Source organism: Triturus cristatus, chromosome 5_2 (genome assembly GCF_964204655.1).
Source record: "Triturus cristatus chromosome 5_2, aTriCri1.1, whole genome shotgun sequence".
In the NCBI taxonomy this organism is placed as follows: domain Eukaryota; kingdom Metazoa; phylum Chordata; class Amphibia; order Caudata; family Salamandridae; genus Triturus; species Triturus cristatus.
This window is the reverse complement of record NC_140588.1, coordinates 1,031,998,255-1,032,016,194: the sequence shown is the minus strand read 5'-3', so window position 1 is coordinate 1,032,016,194 and position 17,940 is coordinate 1,031,998,255. Positions and strand designations below refer to the sequence as shown.

General features: G+C 44.5%; 1 protein-coding gene across 3 annotated transcripts in view; it reads left to right on the top strand.

Annotated features, from left to right (window-relative positions):
* Positions 1-17,940, top strand: part of LOC146829623 (tumor necrosis factor receptor superfamily member 27-like) — a 176,168-nt gene that overhangs the window by 116,366 nt on the left and 41,862 nt on the right. For all 3 annotated transcript variants that reach the window (XM_085608311.1, XM_085608313.1, XM_085608312.1), the window contains exons 4-6: positions 9,025-9,203; positions 14,221-14,306; positions 16,881-17,048. In XM_085608311.1, coding sequence (XP_085464437.1) covers positions 9,025-9,203; positions 14,221-14,306; positions 16,881-17,048 — 433 coding nt within the window. The remainder of the gene's footprint in view (positions 1-9,024; positions 9,204-14,220; positions 14,307-16,880; positions 17,049-17,940) is intronic.

Genomic DNA, 17,940 nt, shown 5'->3' with positions numbered 1-17,940 from the left:
TGCAGTTAAAAGGTTGTGGACTAACTCCCCATGCATTATCTGCACCCCATGTGACGTTAGAAACCCTCTCTCCTTCCAGAGTAGGCCGAAATCGTGCGCTACTCCGAAGGCATAGCGGCTGTCTGTGTAAACATTCACACACAATCCTGTACTGAGCTCACACGCTCGTGTTAACGCTATCAGTTCCGCTGCTTGAGCTGATTTCTGTGGTATGCGTGCTGTCTCCACTATCGTCTGTAACGTGGTAATTGCATACGCTGCTGAAGCCGTACCATCTGGTAGCTTCAGGCAAGATCCATCTACCCACAATTCTCCATCTACCTCTGAAAAGGGCGTATCCTGGAGATCAATACGACCCTTTGTTTGTTCCTCAGTCACAAGAATACAATCATGCGCTTTCTGTGCCTCAGGCTGGGTCTCGGGATATGGCAACAATGTGGCCGGGTTTAATGTCACGCACCTTTTCAACGTAATATGAGGAGCTAAAAGCGTCAACTCATATCCCGTTAAACGGGCACTGGTCAAATGCTGCGTCTTTGTTTGATTAAGCAGGGCATCAACAGCATGGGGAACTAACACCAACAGTTTATGGGACAATACAATTCCTTCGCTCTGCCGTATTGACACAGCTGTCGCCGCAACCGAGCGAAAACACCCTGGCAATGCTCGGGCGACAGGATCAAGTACAGCCGAAAAGTATGCACAAGGGCGCTGCTTATCGCCGTGCATCTGCACTAAGACTGATAATGCACATCCATCTTTCTCATGCACATACAACGAAAAGGGTTTTGCATAATCAGGGGTCCCTAACACTGGTGCTGAACAAAGGGCCTGTCTCAATTGCTGAAAAGCAGCGTCACACTCATCTGACCAGGGGATCGGGATGGGCGTGTCTTTTGTCAGGAGAGCTAGTAATGGCTTAGCTATGTGTGAAAACCCCAATATCCACTGTCTACAAAAAGAAACAAGACCCAAAAATGCACGTACATCCTTCTGCGTGGATGGCCTTGGTGTGTCCAAAATTACTTGGATACGATCTGGTGTGAGTGCACGCCCCTCCTTAGACAAAAGGTGACCCAAATAAGTCACCTTTGGTCTACAGAATTGCAATTTCTTCCTAGAGACCTTGTGATTGTGGGATGCTAAAAAGGAAAGTAAGGCTATCGTACTTTTCTCGCACAACTCCAGGGTGTCAGCCGCCAACAAGATGTCATCGACATATTGAATGAGGGCGACCCCCTTGAGTAAGGCAAAGGAATCCAACTGTCGTTTCAAAGCCTGACTATAAATACTAGGGCTTTCTGTATAGCCCTGGGAATTCTACAAAAACGATAAGATCTATTGTTTAATGTGAACCCAAAAAGAAATCGGCTATCCGGGTGAATGGGAATAGAAAAGAAGGCATTTTTCAAATCAATCACTGAGAACACGGTCGCCGTAGGCGGGACCAAGGTAAGCAACGTCGTGATATCAGAAACCACCGGGTACTGAGGTATCACGATCTTGTTTACCTCCCTCAAATCAATTATGAACCGATAGACCTTTGCATCCGTGTCCTTTTTCAGAATAGGGAGAATCGGACTGTTACAGATATTATAGGGAACTTCTTCCACTACTCCTACTGCGATCAGGTCTTGCACAATCTGTATGAGAGCCTCCTGGGAAATACGATACTGTGGGAGGCGTGGCAGTACCGCCCCCTCCTGGACACTAATGTGGACCGGAGGAATCACCATTTGTCCGACATCTGTGTCCGAAGTCGCCCATAAAGCTCGGGGGAGGGTAGCTAACAGCGCATCCTCTGATATCGTACACATCCGCCCAGATCGGGGGTAGTTGTCATTTAAAATCACCCTCACACCCTCAGGGGAACAACGAATTGTAGCCCTAAAGTACTTTAACATATCAAGGCCCATAATGTTATCCGGTGTGTACGGAGCAAGCAGAAACGGACAAGGCGCAGAAAAGCAATCAACTTTAAATGCAAGGGGCTGTGAAAGAGGGCTTCGGGAGAGTGTACCGTCAAACCCTACCGATGTAACTATTGAGCCGGATGGGGGAGCCCCCGGAACCAAGTACCTAGACAATGCACTACGTGTCGCTCCTGTATCCACTAGGAACTGATCGGTAGAACCTAAAACCTCAGCCGATACATAAGGACCCGTCTGATCGACCGGCACCTCAACTGATTCAGACCCCCATCCAACGCATTCCTATGCATGCTGAGAATCATGATATCCCGATCGATCGATGTCCGATACATGATACTGGTGATGGCGATCGAAAACATTTGAGCTATCTCGGTGCTGTCCGGCAGTATCGAAACGGGCATTATCGTTGGAATTCCCTCTAAAGTTCGAGAAACCCCCTCTACCTCTCGGGCCACCCGGAGTGTGCCCCTGACGCGAAGCACGCAACGCTGGGCAATCCCTGGCCCAATGGCCCAACTGCTTGCAATACGCACACTGGTTCCTATTCAAATCAGATCGGCCCGAAGGGGGACCATAAGATCCGCCCCTTCCTCTATTATTATTACCCCGGCGGGGCGGGCCATATACTTGTGCTAACATCACTTTAGTTTTGAGATCTTTCGATTTCTTCTCCTCCTGGCCCTTCGCCTCGTGCTCCTGACGCTCATAATACTGAGCGATGGTCAGAAGGGCCGTCGGTGTCGCGGAGGACCAAGAACTCTCACTCGCTTTTAACCGGGCCGCAACTGCCGGCAGCAGATTAGCCACATATTTGTCCGCGAAAAGGTGGCGACCCGTGTCGTCAGTAAGCGACTGGCCACTAAAATCATGAAACGTCTCCTCAAAACGCATAAAGAAGTCCGCGACTGACTCGTCAACTTTCTGCTTACATGCAGCTAACATATTCCAGTCAATCTTTTTAGGGGGGATAATCGTCTTCAACTTAGCCACAATAGCCGCAGGGAGATCTAAAATATTCTGGGGTGGTTTCTGTGCGGGCTTCCGTTCCCTATCCTCATCCTCAAGGTCAGACCACCGAGCCTTAAAGGCAACCGCATCATCTACCTTTCGGACAGAGCGCCACGTATCCGGCGGTAGGATAAGGCCAAAGAACAAGTCTATATCCGCTAAGGTCATAATGCAAGAATTCAAGGCCCCCTCGACTTCTTCATAGAAGGCCGCTGGATTCTTGCGGGGGTCAGGCAGCGCATTCTTTAATGCCATAACATCGGCCCTATGCCATGGAGTGTAAACCCAATTATATACAAAATATCCCCTTGCATCGGCGGAGTTAATATCCGAGCTAGTCCCTGCTCCCTTGGGAGGAACATACAAAGGCGCCGCCTCTCGCATTGGTTTAACATGCACTATGTCATCCTTATCTGACTGGGAGGCGGATGGGTGGCCCCCTGCTGCAGACGAATCCGACTGCTTCTCCTCCTCCGTTTGTTGACGTGCTTTCTCTCTAAGGGCCAGCACCTCGTCCCGCAAAGCGAACAGCCGCCGAGCCGCCTCAGAAGCCTTAGGGGGAGAAAAAACACCATTACGTAATGCTCCGGCATCCGAAGACACTTCGTCAGGCTCAAGGACACTAGAATATTTTCGGAAAGCAGCAATTACTTCTTCTGAAAAATGAGACAGAAAATACACCCTCTCTCTATCTTGCCACGACCCCCAAGTATGGAACAACTCATCCTTAGACATCTTGCCCTTAAGTGCACGGAGGGAAAGTTTCCGAAGCTCAGCCATATGCTCGGCCGATAACATGGACCGTGTGTCGACCTTACCCGGAGCCGGGCCAGAATCTTGCGGCCGCGGAGCAGATGCGCCAACATAAGGGGGCGGAGAGCGATCTAGTAAATAAAAATCGTCATCAGGATTATTAAGGACAGGATAAAGTGGCTGACGAACAACATATTGACCCGAAACTTGTAGCCTTCGCTCTTTCTCTTGTCTGTCCGTTTGCTCTTTGTCCTCTCGACGCTTCGCTTCCTGCGCTCGCATATGATCATTCTTTCGTTGCTCCTTATCAAACAGCGCTTTCTCACGTTTCTCTCGCTCACGCACTTCCTTCACCCATAATCGCACACACTCAAACATATCCTGACGAGCACGTCGCTTACACATACACTGTTCCACATACTCAATCTTACGTATATCAAACGATCCATACAAAGGCCATCGCAACTCAGGATCCTTCCTCGTATATTTCCTCCATAACGTGCTGTAGATTATGGAAGAAAGACCATGCTTCACGTACATATCCCTATTAGGAGTCCCCTCTGGGGGAGCTGGAGCAGATTCCTCGAGGTTCAACCGGTGTCCAAAACAGCAGCACCACTTACGGAGTGCGCTAAAAGCAGGCATGCTAGGAATAATGCAAAATATGCAGTATTATCAAGAAAAATGGCACTTAATCGTTGCGCCGTTCAAAGTTTACACAGCTCCGGAGAAATTTCTCCACATTACCTGCCTATATGTGTTGCAACGCATATATTTTCACAAAGACAAATTCACAATATGACTAGTCACCATCAATCAAACTCAAATAGCCAGACCAGGCTTCAAAACTCGGAGCAAGTACCGTACAACGGTTCTTACCAATCAAGAGTCCAGGTTCCAACTGCCAAGCTCCACAATCGCCCAAACGGCTCTCACGGCAGGACCGACAGAAGAGATCTCAGTCGATGACCGGCGCCACCCAGACGGTCAGCTCGGAAGGGAAGGAAGAAAAACCTCAGGATGCCAGGGCTAAGACGCCGCTGGCAGTGATCACGTCCCCGGCCAAACTCCTCACCTTCGTCGCGACCAGTCCTTCGAGCATCCGAGTCGCCGATGAGCCCCACGTGACGGGCGCCAATTGATGAATACAAGCCCCAGCTAGGCCCGCAAGAGACAAGGGTTCGCTCTTCTGTAACGAAATCTATAAGGAAGTTGGCACGGAAACTGCAAAGTACAAAAACAACGTTTATTAACCCTTAAGGGTGGTCCTACAATCCACACAACACTCTTCAGTATTGCAAGGAGTAGCACAAAGAACTTGCATACACAGTCCCCTTTTATACACAGTAAAGGGGCTCATGAGTGGGTGGATACCACAGAGTTGAAGAACATTACCATTTAGGGTCATTCTTGATACCGAATCAATACATGGGCGGAGCTAACACACTCCTTGGGCCCACGAAAACACATGGTCAAGCAAAGCTAATTACAACAGATGTGGTCAAGTCTGGGCATGCGCCAGACGGACAAAAGAGAGCTATTTATAGACTGTTGCTAGGCAGATTACAAGAGCAACTAACACAGAGGTCGGACTCTCCTCGTGGTGAACACGTGGCAGCATGCCAATACAAAATGGAGTCCGGACTTCGGCCAACATAATGAGGAAAACACGATAAAAGGGAAATATTAATGTCTTCAGTAAATGCTTAATCACATTCTGCTTTAATTTACAACACAGGCAGTGAATGAATGAATGAATGAATGAATGAATGAAAAAAGTATTTAATAAAGCGCACTGTGGCCACGCGGCTTCCTGGCGCTGAGAACTCCAGCCAGCAATCACAGAAGTAACCCAGGGAGATTAGCAGGAGTAAGCCTGAGAAAACAAGAGGGTTTTCAAGGCTTTGCGGAAATGAGAGTAGATAGGGATAGCACGCAAAGACAAGGGAAGAATGTTCCAGAAGCGGGGGGCCAGAACAGAGAATCGGGTTCCTCCCGTTCTGGACTTGCGAAACCGGGGAACATTGAGGAGGGCCAAGGAGGAAGAAAGAAGAGGGCGGGCAGGAATATAAGAAGAAATGAGAGAGCTGATAAAGACCGGAGCAGAACGGGCAAGAGCCTGGAAAATCAAGCAGCCCAGCTTAAAAAGGGATCGCTGATGAACAGGGAGCCAGTGGAGGGACTTAAGTACAGGGGAGATGTGATGAGTACGAGGAAAATGAAGAATAAGACGGGCAGCCTGATTCTGAATTGCTTGTAGGCGACGTGTTTCATAAGCTGGTATGCCCACGTACAGGCTGTTCCCGTAATCAAGACGGGAGGTAATCAGAGCAGAGATAATAATTTTAAGAGCTTCAAAAGAAAAAAAACGAGATATTTTTCGGATAAGCCGAAGAGACAGAAAACAGGAAGAAACAACAGAACTAACTTGGGCGTGCATTGAAAGATCCTGACTAACCTTAATGCCTAAGGTCCTAACAGAAGAAACAGGTGTGGGAGAGGGACCTAAGGCAGGGGGCCAAAAAGCAGAGGACCACGGACTGGATGAGCCACCCGTCAAGACCAACTCGGTCTTGTCCGGGTTAAGCTTAAGATGATTTGCGCTCATCCACTCAGAAATAAAAACCAAAGTGGAACGAAACTTAGAAAGAGACATAGAAGAAGAGGAAAGATCAAAAACGAGCTGGAGGTCATCTGCGTAGTTATACACTGAGACCCCCAGATCGAGAAGAGAGGTGATAAGAGGATAGATGTAAAGATTAAAAAGAAGAGGGTAAAGAGAGGAGCCTTGGGGAACTCCACAGGAAACTGGACGAGCGGGGGTAGAGAATCCGGAGAGATGAACCGCTTGGGAGCGACCCGAAAGAAAGGACGCAAGCCAAGAAAATGCGGAGCCTCGAATGCCCGCTGCGCTGACACGGTCGAGAAGAATGGAATGGTCAACCGTGTCAAATGCAGCGGACAAATCGAGGAGGACCAGAGCTTGAGGAAGAGAGAAGTCGGCTTTCGATTTCAACTCATCAAGGACTGCGAGGACCACCGACTCCGTAGAGTGGCCCGAGCGGAAGCCTGCTTGATGGGAAGCCAAAAGATGGTTCTCCTCAATGTAAGAGGAGAAGCAAGAGGTGACGTGGCTTTCCAGGATCTTGCCCAGAAAGGGAAGAAGAGAGATAGGCCTAAAGTTGGAAGGAAGAGAGGAATCTAAGCCAGGTTTTTTAAGAATAGGCAACACAATAGCAGATTTGAAAGATAGAGGGACTAAGCCCAGGGAGAGAGAAGCATTAAGAAAAGAGAGAGGGGGGACAGGACAGTTAGAAAATAGAGCTCTCAAAATACGTGCCGGGGCACAGTCGGCCGGAGAGCCAGACTTGATTTTTGTGAGCAGAGTAAGAAATGAATCCAAGGAAATAGAAGAAAAAGAGTCAAGAAAGGAACGGGGTAAAGGAAGAGGAAGAGAAGAAAAAGAGGAAGAAACAGAAGGGATGTTGGATTTAATCTTAACGATTTTCTCAATGAAAAAATCGTTAAGTGAAGAACAGAGAGCCTGGGAAGGAATAAGATTGGGATTAGCGCGATCAGAAATCGCCAAGTTGTTAACCAGAGAGAAAATCTCTTTGGATTTGTTGGCGGAGAGGGCAACTTGCTCAGAGAAATACTTGGTTTTGGCCGCAAGAACAGCTCTCTTATATTCATTGAGGAGAAGTTTGTATTTGGCCCGAAGAACAGGGCAATAGTTACGTCTCCAATGATGCTCAGAACGTCTAAGGTCCAATTTTAGAGCTTTAAGCTCGTTATTGAACCACTTGTGAGCATCATGAGGGCGAACGGCCTTGATTTTCCTGAGCGGAGCAACCCGATCGCAGGAAGAGGACAACCAAGTGCTGACTGCTTCGGCTTGAGAGTCAAGAGAAAGTTCAGAAAGAACAGGAGTAGAAGAAGCAAGAGAAAGAGAAAGGGAATTGAGATCAACCCGGTTCCAACTACGTGCAACCATGTTCTTAGGTAAGGAGGATTTGTGAGGAGCGCCAAGGTTTACAGAAAAAGATATGAGGGAGTGATCAGACCAGATGCAGGGGAGAATGCTAGGAGAAAGGACTGTGCAGCGAGATGACCAAATTTGGTCAAGTGTATGACCCAATGCGTGGGTAGGGGCAGTGACATGGGACAAAAAATGAAGGCACTGAAGAGTGGCCGAAAAATCTTTAGAGGACATTATCTTCCTTAGGATTGCCCGGCCAGAAAAGGCAGGCAGTGGTCTCCGGGACCACTGCCTGCTCTTACCACCTACTTGAAGTAGGTGGTAAACTGCAAGTGTATTGGGGCTGCAAATGCGGGTGCAAAACACTAGTACATAGCATGCTGACTCGCTATTAGGAAGAGGCGCCCCTTCCTAATAGCGAGAGTCGCAAATGCTATTTTGCGAGTCAGGGACTCGCAAAATAGCATTTGTAAATGCTATTACCCTTTTTTGTGGCCGAAACGGGAGGTTCTCCAGTTTGTGGCCGCAAAAAAGGGTTGTACATCTGGCTCTTAATTCCTGAAAACAAATTAGCAAATCTCCCTAGTCATACAACCTTTTGAGATTCCAGAAGTCACTATAAGAGTTTCATGGTGAACCAGATGGTCAAATTGGCGTTGTGCGTTTTACCTTCACTGCTCTCTGTATTAGCAAGTGACAGAGTAAATTCTTTCAAATCTCAGTCATTTAGGACAAACACAACGATGCCTAGTATTCTTCACTGGGATCTGTTCTTGCCGACCCTGGCTCTGCAGCTCCTGCATTCAACAGTACAATTCACTTTGCATCAATAGTTCTTCCCTGCGATTTGGAAAATTGGAAGTGTCAACAACTTGTTTGTTAATCCAACCCTAGGCAGCAGGTATAGGTATCATGATAGTGCCTGCTGGGGCCTCTACAGCAGCTCAAGCCCCTCTCTCCGAGTTATAGGTGCTAGCTGCAGGTGAGGGTCTGTGAAGAGGCACAGGGCCTTTAAAAACAAGTCTGGCTCGAGGACGAAGGGCTGTAATGCTATTAGAACATTCAACCCACCGAGGGCAGCATCTTCTACGCGAAACGGAGAAAGAGAAAGACAAACATTGGAATTTTCAGAAGAAAGTCTATACCAGCTATTGTGGGTTTTCCATCACTCATTATCCTCTTTAGATAGTATCACAATATTCCAGTGTCATAATATCTAAATATGCTTTCAAAATGTATAGTTAAATTTGAAGAAATAAAAACTGTTTAGTCATCCATTACGTCTAAGTCTTACTGTAAATGTCCTTGATACTTTTCTAAGATGTATTTTGGCTCTTTCCCCTGTTTCTTCAGGAATGTGGCTATGGTGAAGGAGGTGATGCCAAGTGTGTGGCTTGCAGCAGTCGGAGATTTAAGAAGGATTGGGGCCACCACCGTTGCATTTCCTGCCTCTCTTGCAGCCTGATAAACCGCAGCCAGAGGTCGAACTGCACAGTCCAGGCAGATGCCACCTGTGGGGAGTGCCTGCCCGGGTAAGACATCCGCATTTGTTATAGGACTGTCCTCTCGCTATACTGGGGCAAGTAGGGGTCTACATGTAAAAAGGTGGGGGCTTCGGCTGTCACAAATAGTGATATTTAAAAGGCAATCACACCAAATGGATTCAGATTACGACGCATCATAACACATTTGCTTATTTATTACATTTGAGTGTTTGTAAAGCTCAAGATAATTCGTCTGGCTGAATGTTTGCTGGCAGTGCTTGATTACGTGTACAAGAGAGGGTTGACCCAGGTGTCTAGGTGTCTACTTCCATAGGATTCTTCTTTGTTCCACATTCAGGGCCATATTTATGAGCCCAGTTGCGACTCAACTCAAAAATGAGATTCATGAAGCCAGGCAAGGCCAATTGACATGGCCCTGAGTGGCTTCATAAATCTGGAGTAACGCAGCACAAATCGGTGTTCTACCAGGGTTTTTGTCGCGTTCCCAAATTGACCAAAAGTGGTCGACCTAGGAATGCACCCAAAAGATATGCCTTCTCAGGGGAGGTGTAACAAAGAGAATTATCTTTATATCTCCTCGTTTTTTCTTCAATCTATGCGTGCTGCATTCTGCAGCACGCTTAGAAAGGGGAATATGCCTTTCAGGATTGTTTTCGTGCAGGAGATGTCCCTCCCTGCACAAAAACAATACTCCTTAGAATGCTGGCACCCTTGCAACATGGTGCAATGGTGCCTGTGTTTATGCTAGGCAGCCAACATGACGCCAGTGCAGCGACAAATGCAAGAATGCAGTGTTTTCTGTTAAATATAGTGAATTCCTGCTCTTTCCTTGTCATGCAGCACAGCACGGTGACTTGCTGCGCTGCGTGACGTTTATGTAAGTATGCTCCTCAGCGTGAGAGCATTGTCGAGGGGAAACAGACAAGATTCTGGCACCTGCTTTAATTCATAGATGTCAAACCAGCATGAACATGGACTATTGCTAGGAACTGCATGTAGCTGGGAGACAGACATGAGTGAGACCTTAACGTGGTGAATCCTGGTTGTAGTCAAAATGGAAATGTCTGTTTTGTAACCTCTGTGAAACTTCGGGAAATGTTGGAAACCCACAAGTCGAGGGGATTCCTCAGCTAAAATTGATCCCGTAATCTACAATCATTATACCGAAATCTCCTAAGGAGAAACTTGCACCCCTTATTTAAACTTTAAATCTACACATTGTCAATCACAAACACTTCTTAGTTTTGATAAATAGGTTGGTTTAAAAAGAAAAACGACCCAAATATCAATATCCACCTAAAGACTGCATTATGTCTCCTTGCATTAAAAATTCTATCAAGATTCCAATGTTAGAATTCGCTCATTGGCCCCTAGCTTAAAATCTTGTAATAAAATAGACTAATCGCTAAAACCCTTTACACAGCCAGGCAAACCCAGAAATCTACTAACATTAATTTCAATACTTCATTAAATCTTACAACCTGCTAGACATCACTTAATCAGGTTTCAGGCCAGGCAGTGGCAGTAGAACAGCAATCAGCGATGAACGGAAGGCTTGCATAGAATATTGGATTGCAGCGCCGTGACTACGTGTAACTCTACTAGCCCTCTGAGCTGCTCTTAACAACATAGTCGATATTATCTTAATTAAATGCATATGATTAACATCAATGGCACCACCCTGTCTCAGATCTACTCCTCCTTAGTCGATCGATCACAAGAAGTAAAACTCAATACCTTTATATGTCCACCTACAGACAATCCAGCGTAACCCATGACTTCATGATTGTACCTGTTCTACTTGGTAGCCTCAAGAGACCGCTGGCAACAGGTCATGAATTAAAATCCCAGCACTATGCAGATACCACCTTGCTGTTCTCTAGAGTGATGGTGGACACAAAACACTAAAGAGAGTAGCAGATCATTATGGATAAAGTAAAACTGGATATGGCTAAGCTAATAAAAACAAATTCTACTAGTTGTTGATGAAAATAAAGCAAAAGACCTTTCCATGTCTCCTTCCGAATTAGTCTTGATACGAACATAAGAGTAATATCTACCGCAACGCTACATTTTATTCCTAAAATCATCTATCTGTACCAAAAGAACCTATACAAGCAAACACGAGCACATCAATTACATCTGTAATTTTGATATCTAGCAAAACAAGCTTAATATGCTTTGTGGTCAGAGCAGAACCAAAATGTTGGATTTTCACCAGCCTCACAAATGGACTAACAAATGCAAATGCTACAGATATCTCAGCGCTCGCACCAATTCTGACATATTACAAAGGGATCACGTTTCTTTTTCCTTCTTAAACATAAACTGGCTACCAGTACCCATTCCGAAGGACTTCTTCAGCAAGGGAACACCTGAATATCTGGACCCAACTGGGTCTGGGTAAGAAGCACAGACACTCCTATGTTCAAGTAACCTAAATGGCAAATTCAGGAAAATTGGAGGCAAACTAAAGGGATCTAAATGAGTAGAATTCCTAAATACTCTTCTTGCGTCATGAAATTTAGGGTTATTTTAAGTTCCTTCAAGAAATACTTAAATACTTAATTATTAAGATTTAACTACTACTTTCATGTTGCTACTAGATTTCAGATTACTCATTTTAGCAAAAGATTAGATCGTTCTAATTCCTCTTCTCTTTTGTATTAACTAGTTTTAGTACTGTGATACCATAGTATTCAGCACTAAGTGAATGTATGTCTGTAAGGTAGGTAGTTCTGTAGGTATGTTTATAAAGGGTGAGCCAAGCTGAAAGGGAATTGAGCCCTATATAGGTTCACCCGCAAAGATGCAGTCAACGTGTGATAGGAGGATGTGTTGGTTTGTTTACTGTAACTGCATTTTGTAGTGTCCTATGAAGTGGTAAATGTTCAGATCCATTCTAAATTGTAGTAGGGTGAGGGTAGTCCTGCTGGATATATGGATGTTGTTCTGGGTCCTAGGTGCATGGATGAAGAAGGCCCTTTGCCTGGCTTTTTTCTTCTCTGCCCTTCTTCATCTTCAGTCTGATAGTGTCCTGGCTGCAAGTGTACCGAGAGCCTCCAGAGATGATGCACCTGTCAGCCAGGTAGGCAGGGGTGCCGGGCATGATGGCTTTGTAGATGATGCAGCTGGTATGTAATATAATGACGCCCAGCATACTGAGCTAGAGGAGTTCCATTGGGGTGGGGATGATGTGTCTCTTCAGGCCATTAACAAGCCATGATGCAGCATGTTGGATGCCCTTTAGAGGCCAGTTCAGGGCCTAGGAGGCCTGGGAGGCCGTAAAGGAGGGCATTGCCCCCATCCACATGCGCAAGTACAAAGGCTTGAACAGCATCTTTGGAATCGCTTCCCAGAAAAATTGCTTCACTTTCGTAAATAGAGCTGGTACCAAGACATTCTAGTGATATGTTCCTCAAGATTGAAATTGCTTTCTTTGTTCTTCCTTCCTTCTTTTCTTCTTGCCTTCTTTCTTTTATTACTTCTTGCTTTCTTTATTTTTTATTTCTCGCTTCCTTCTCTTTCTAAGGCAAGAGGCTGACAGCCAATGCCAGACCAATTGGCTATTTAGCCTCTGGCCCTTTTGATTCATTAAAATGATGTATATAATATAGTTACTTGTGGTGTTTTCAGTTCGACTTCATCAATTACTCTGTGGATGTGTCATTCATATTTTTCTTCCACCCACTGCAGCATGCGTCAAGAGCCAGTGCGTCCCCTCACTTACACCATTGGCTGACTTCACTATGAGTTATCTCACGCTGCCCATTCACAAGTAGCACATCTGCATACAAAGTAGTTTACTTCAGTGCCAGGGAGTACTATAGCAATGTGTGCTTTTGTGTGACTGAAAAAACAGTTTTGCCGTTAACTTTTATCTTTCAAGATTGATGAATACCCGGCAGCTTCCTGAACAATAAAGTTTTGCAAAAAACCATGACAAAACAAATCAAGAATTACCAAAAGGCTGGCGGCCAATGCCAGATCTCTTGGTTTTGCCAGTGCTTGTTTTGTTTTGCACTGATGAAAGTGTGGGTATTATTTCAGGCGACGTTCTTCCACAACATGGAGGAGGTTGAGGTGTTAGGTTTCCGATTGTGCTAGTCTACAAAATTTACTTTGAAGCTTTGATGGGTACATAGTTTGCTTTGTACAGGCCTAGCAGGGATGAGGAGAAACATTTTTCAAGTAAATGCAGACTTTGATACAGAGAAAGTTGTATAAGAAACAAACTGCAGAGTGATGGAGCTGCACCACAGAACCGATGCACTTGTGCAAGATCTTAGGGCAAACCCATTTGCATGATATGTGCTAGTTGTGTGACAAAAAATGAGGCATGCACATTGTGCCGCAGTTGAATTCACAGAAAGATTTTTGCATCAGGAGTCAGGACAGTAATGGAGGGGATTTATTGTGAAACTATAAGTATTCTAAATGGTAATATTTCATGTATAATAAAAACTTTAAAAATTCTGGGGCTTGAATAACTTACTTTAAAAAATAAATTGTGTAATTAAAAAAACGGAACAAAGTGGTTTGCCTTCATGTAATTGCATCTTTCATGGCTGAATGGTGTAAAACATCTATTTTTCTCAATTTTACAATATGTAAACATAACAAAAATAGTGTGAAATGTGTCTGCTCCATTGTTTTGCCCTGAGTTCATCCTAGAGCAAACACTAAGCAGCGAAAATGGCACCAAGGCATTTGTTCTACCTTGCTTTTAAGCCCCAGGGAGGTTTATGTGACATTCCTCATGTGTTGCCACTCTGTGTTTCACTGCAGTCTAGTGTGCACACACGTGGCAGGGAGCCAGTGCATGAGTCCAGGGTTCTCCAAAGGTGGTCCTGGAGGGCCGGATCCATGAAAGATTTTTAGCATATCCCCATTTAGATAGATGTAGTTATCTAAGAAATCTGGTGAGCACCCTGCCCTCCAGGACAAGCTTTGGAGAACCCTGCGCTGCTCCCTCAGTGTGTGCTCCTTTGAAGCAGCTCTTGGTTGATGCTGATGCTTTTCTCTGTGTGTTTATGTTTTGCAGCTTCTACAGCAAGACTCGGATTGGCGGAATAAAGGAGCAGGAGTGTATTCCATGCACATCACTGACATCTCCTGCAGAGACACAGTGTAGGTTTAATTTTTCTTCAGCTTTGAATGGGGGTTGTGCTGCATCTTCAGGCCAGGAGCCATGTTCTGTACGTGGCAGTGTTTCTTCCCTTTCCACATCTTCATGCCAGGAGCCATGTTCTGTACATAGCAGTGTTTCTTCCCTTTCCACATCTTCACGCCAGGAGCCATGTTCTGTACATAGCAGGGTTTCTTCCTTTTCCACATCTTCAGGCCAGGAGCCATGTTCGGTACATGACAGTGTTTCCTCCTTTTCCATATCTTCAGACCAGGAGCCATGTTCTGTACATGACAGTGTTTCCTCCTTTTCCACATCTTCAGACCAGGAGCCATGTTCTGTACATGACAGAGTTTCTTCCTTTTCCACATCTTCAGACCAGGAGCCATGTTCTATACATGAAAGTGTTTTTTCCTTTTCCCCTTCTTCAGACCAGGATCCATGTTCTGTACATGACAGTGTTTTGTCCTTTTCCACATCTTCAGGCCAGGAGCTATGTTCTGTACATGACAGTGCTTCTTCCTTTTCCACATGTTCAGACCAGGAGCATGTTCTGTACATGACAGTGTTTTTTTCCTTTTCCACATCTTCAGGCCAGGAGCCATGTTCTGTACATGACAGTGTTTTGTCCTTTTCCACATCTTCAGACCGGGATCCATGTTCTGTACATCACAGTGTTTTTTCCTTTTCCACATCTTCAGGCCAGGAGCCATGTTCTGTACATGACAGTGTTTTTTCCTTTTCCACATCTTCAGGCCAGGAGCCATGTTCTGTACATGACAGTGCTTCTTCCTTTTCCACATCTACAGACCAGGATCCATGTTCTGTACGTGACAGTGTTTTTTCCTTTTCCACATCTTCAGGCCCGGAGCCATGTTCTGTACATGACAGTGCTTCTTCCTTTTCCACATCTACAGACCAGGAGACATGTTCTGTACAGGAAAGTGTTTTTTCCTTTTCCACATCTTCAGACCAAGAGCCATGTTCTGTGCATTACAGTATTTCTTCCTTTTCCACATTTTCAGACCAGGAGCCATGTTCTGTACATTAAAGTATTTCTTTCTTTTCCATGAACCTGTCCAGATTTAATTTGCCATTTATATTTAAGTCAGGTGCAAGGTGGCAGATTTGGATAAAGGGAGATAGTCCATTAATTGGACATCTCCAAATAAGAATACACACAGTCTTCACTGTTAAAGTTCCCTAGCTCATTAGGTTAATGCGCTTGCTTCAGAAGTCTTTGTGTATCCAGAGGGTGGGTTTGAGTTGGGATGGAACCTACTAATCTGTGTTTAATCCGAGCATAAAAGCAGCCCACAATTGTGGAGTGAACTGGTAACATTTATAATGACAGTGCTTCAGTACCTAGTGGAGGTAAACCGTACTACGGATTGTTTGGTTGATAGTATAATTTTTAAACCAGTACAAATATTGACTCTCTATTATTGTGAATATATTTATTATTATTAGAAGTAGCAGCAGTAACCGTGATAGTATCAGTATTACTATTAGTAGTAGCAGTATTAGTAGTAGTAGTAGCATTAACGGTATTAGTAATAGTAGCATTAGTTGTAGCAATATTAGTAGTAGCAGTAATAGCAGTAGTAGTAGCAGTTCGGTATTAGTAGCGGCAACAGTGATAGTAGCACTATAACTATTAGTAGCAGTAGTAGTCGTAGTAGTAGCAGTATTAGTAATAGTAGCAATATTATTAGTAGTAGTAATAGTAGTTGTTGTAGCAGTATTATTATTATTCGTAGTAGTATCAGTAATAGTAGTAACAGTACTGCAGTAGTGGCAGTATTAGCATCATTAGCAGCAGTAGTATTAGCAATAGTAGTAGGGGTGACAGAACTTGGGCAGGCAGGAAGCGTCGCAAACACTTCCCCTGGGACGGTCTCCCATCATGCTCATGAAATTGATGAGGATGGATGGCTGCATAGGGAATTGTAGCACAAAGGACCTTACCCCTTCCAGTCATACACATTACCCATAATTCCTCTCCCTTCTGCTCTGCCTCCATACATGCTGCTTCACTTGCCTGGCTCCACCTGCCATTCCTTCAGTCTGACAGTGGTGAAGGGGACAGGGAGCATAGCCGCCAATTTTTCAGTTTTCTTATGTGTGACATTTCCATGGTTTAGTCTACCAAGGAGTGACACTCCACAGCCAGATGTGCCCTCTACTATTTGTTATAAGTACAGCATCGATTGTCAGCCTCCATTCAGCCTATGACACATGCTTAGGCCCATGGCAGTCTCAATATATTCAAAACAAACTCTTTATCTCTATGAATCTTAGACTTCCTTACGTATATTTAAAGGTGTAGGTAAATTGAAGTCCCTATGAGCCATGCGTACTTCAGCGGATTGCACGCTTGGCGTGCTGGACGGGATTTAACTTGCCTGTCTTTAGAACTCTGACTTTTTGACCGTTCTTTTTATCTGGCTCCATAGGTCATTACATATGCTTCAATGCGTTATGCCAGAGAGCAGTAGGGATTCTGTTCTATTTTAAGAGCTTCATACTCAGCCAGTCACAAGTCATAGGAAGATGGTCTTTTTTTGTCTCTATAGGTAATCGCAAGGCAGGACCCATGAAGCTTGAAAGCTCAACACCACCTCCTCAAGACATGACTGCCCTGCTGGTAGGAGCAAGCACTGCCTTTGCTATGACTGCCCTGGCGCTGGTGATACTGTCCGCGATATACTGCCGGCGATTCTTGAAAAAACAGTGTCGGCGCGGTAAGCAAGCCTGACATTACCCTAAGAGTAGTGTGTGTAGATATCACCAAACAAGGTCTTTTTGCCATAGTTCGCAGGATAAGGGAGGTATTGATTGTGCACTGGTCTGTATTTATGTTCTATTGATAAATAGACATCTTATAATTAAAATATACAAAATGTGAATTCAACAACAATGAGTGAATGAATGAATGAACATGTTCTTTGAAAACGTCCAAAAGATGCAATAGTAATACGTTGACCTTTGGATTGTAAGGTATTCTTCCAACACCGCTTTGGTTGAGTTATCATTTTTTTTTAAGTTTTGAAAAATAGAAATTTTATTGAAAAAAAAGAAGAAGGGGGTGAAGGAAGGGGAAGATGTAGCAAAAATGCATACACATTACATCCTTGAAATCTTAAAAAATACATGACTAAGAAATCTTATAACAATATAAAGAAGATACGTAAGTATAGAATACAAATCTGGTCAAAAATCTAAAAATACAAAAATACAGTGGAAATGTCAGTATAAACAGTAATATAAATAAGAACAAAACAGAGTGTCAAGGAGGTTTCGACACTTCTTGCTCAGAAACTTTACGTACATAAGAAAGCTTAGCATAACAATCAATAAAATTTGTAACTGGAGACCATAAAAGAGAGCGCTTAAGAGCTAAAGAAACTGGTAATACATAAACTGTATCCAATCTGTGATTATAACATACGGCATACCACCAAGCCTGGAAGGATAGGTCAGACAAATTTTTCCAATGTTTGGTGATCTGCTGAAATGCTACTCCCAAAAGCAGGTCCAAAATCTGTAAATACAAGGGACATAAAAGATAGTTATGAGAAAATGAAGTGGGAAAATTTAAATTGAAGTTTAGCCTGAGAAAAGGGTATAGTTTTA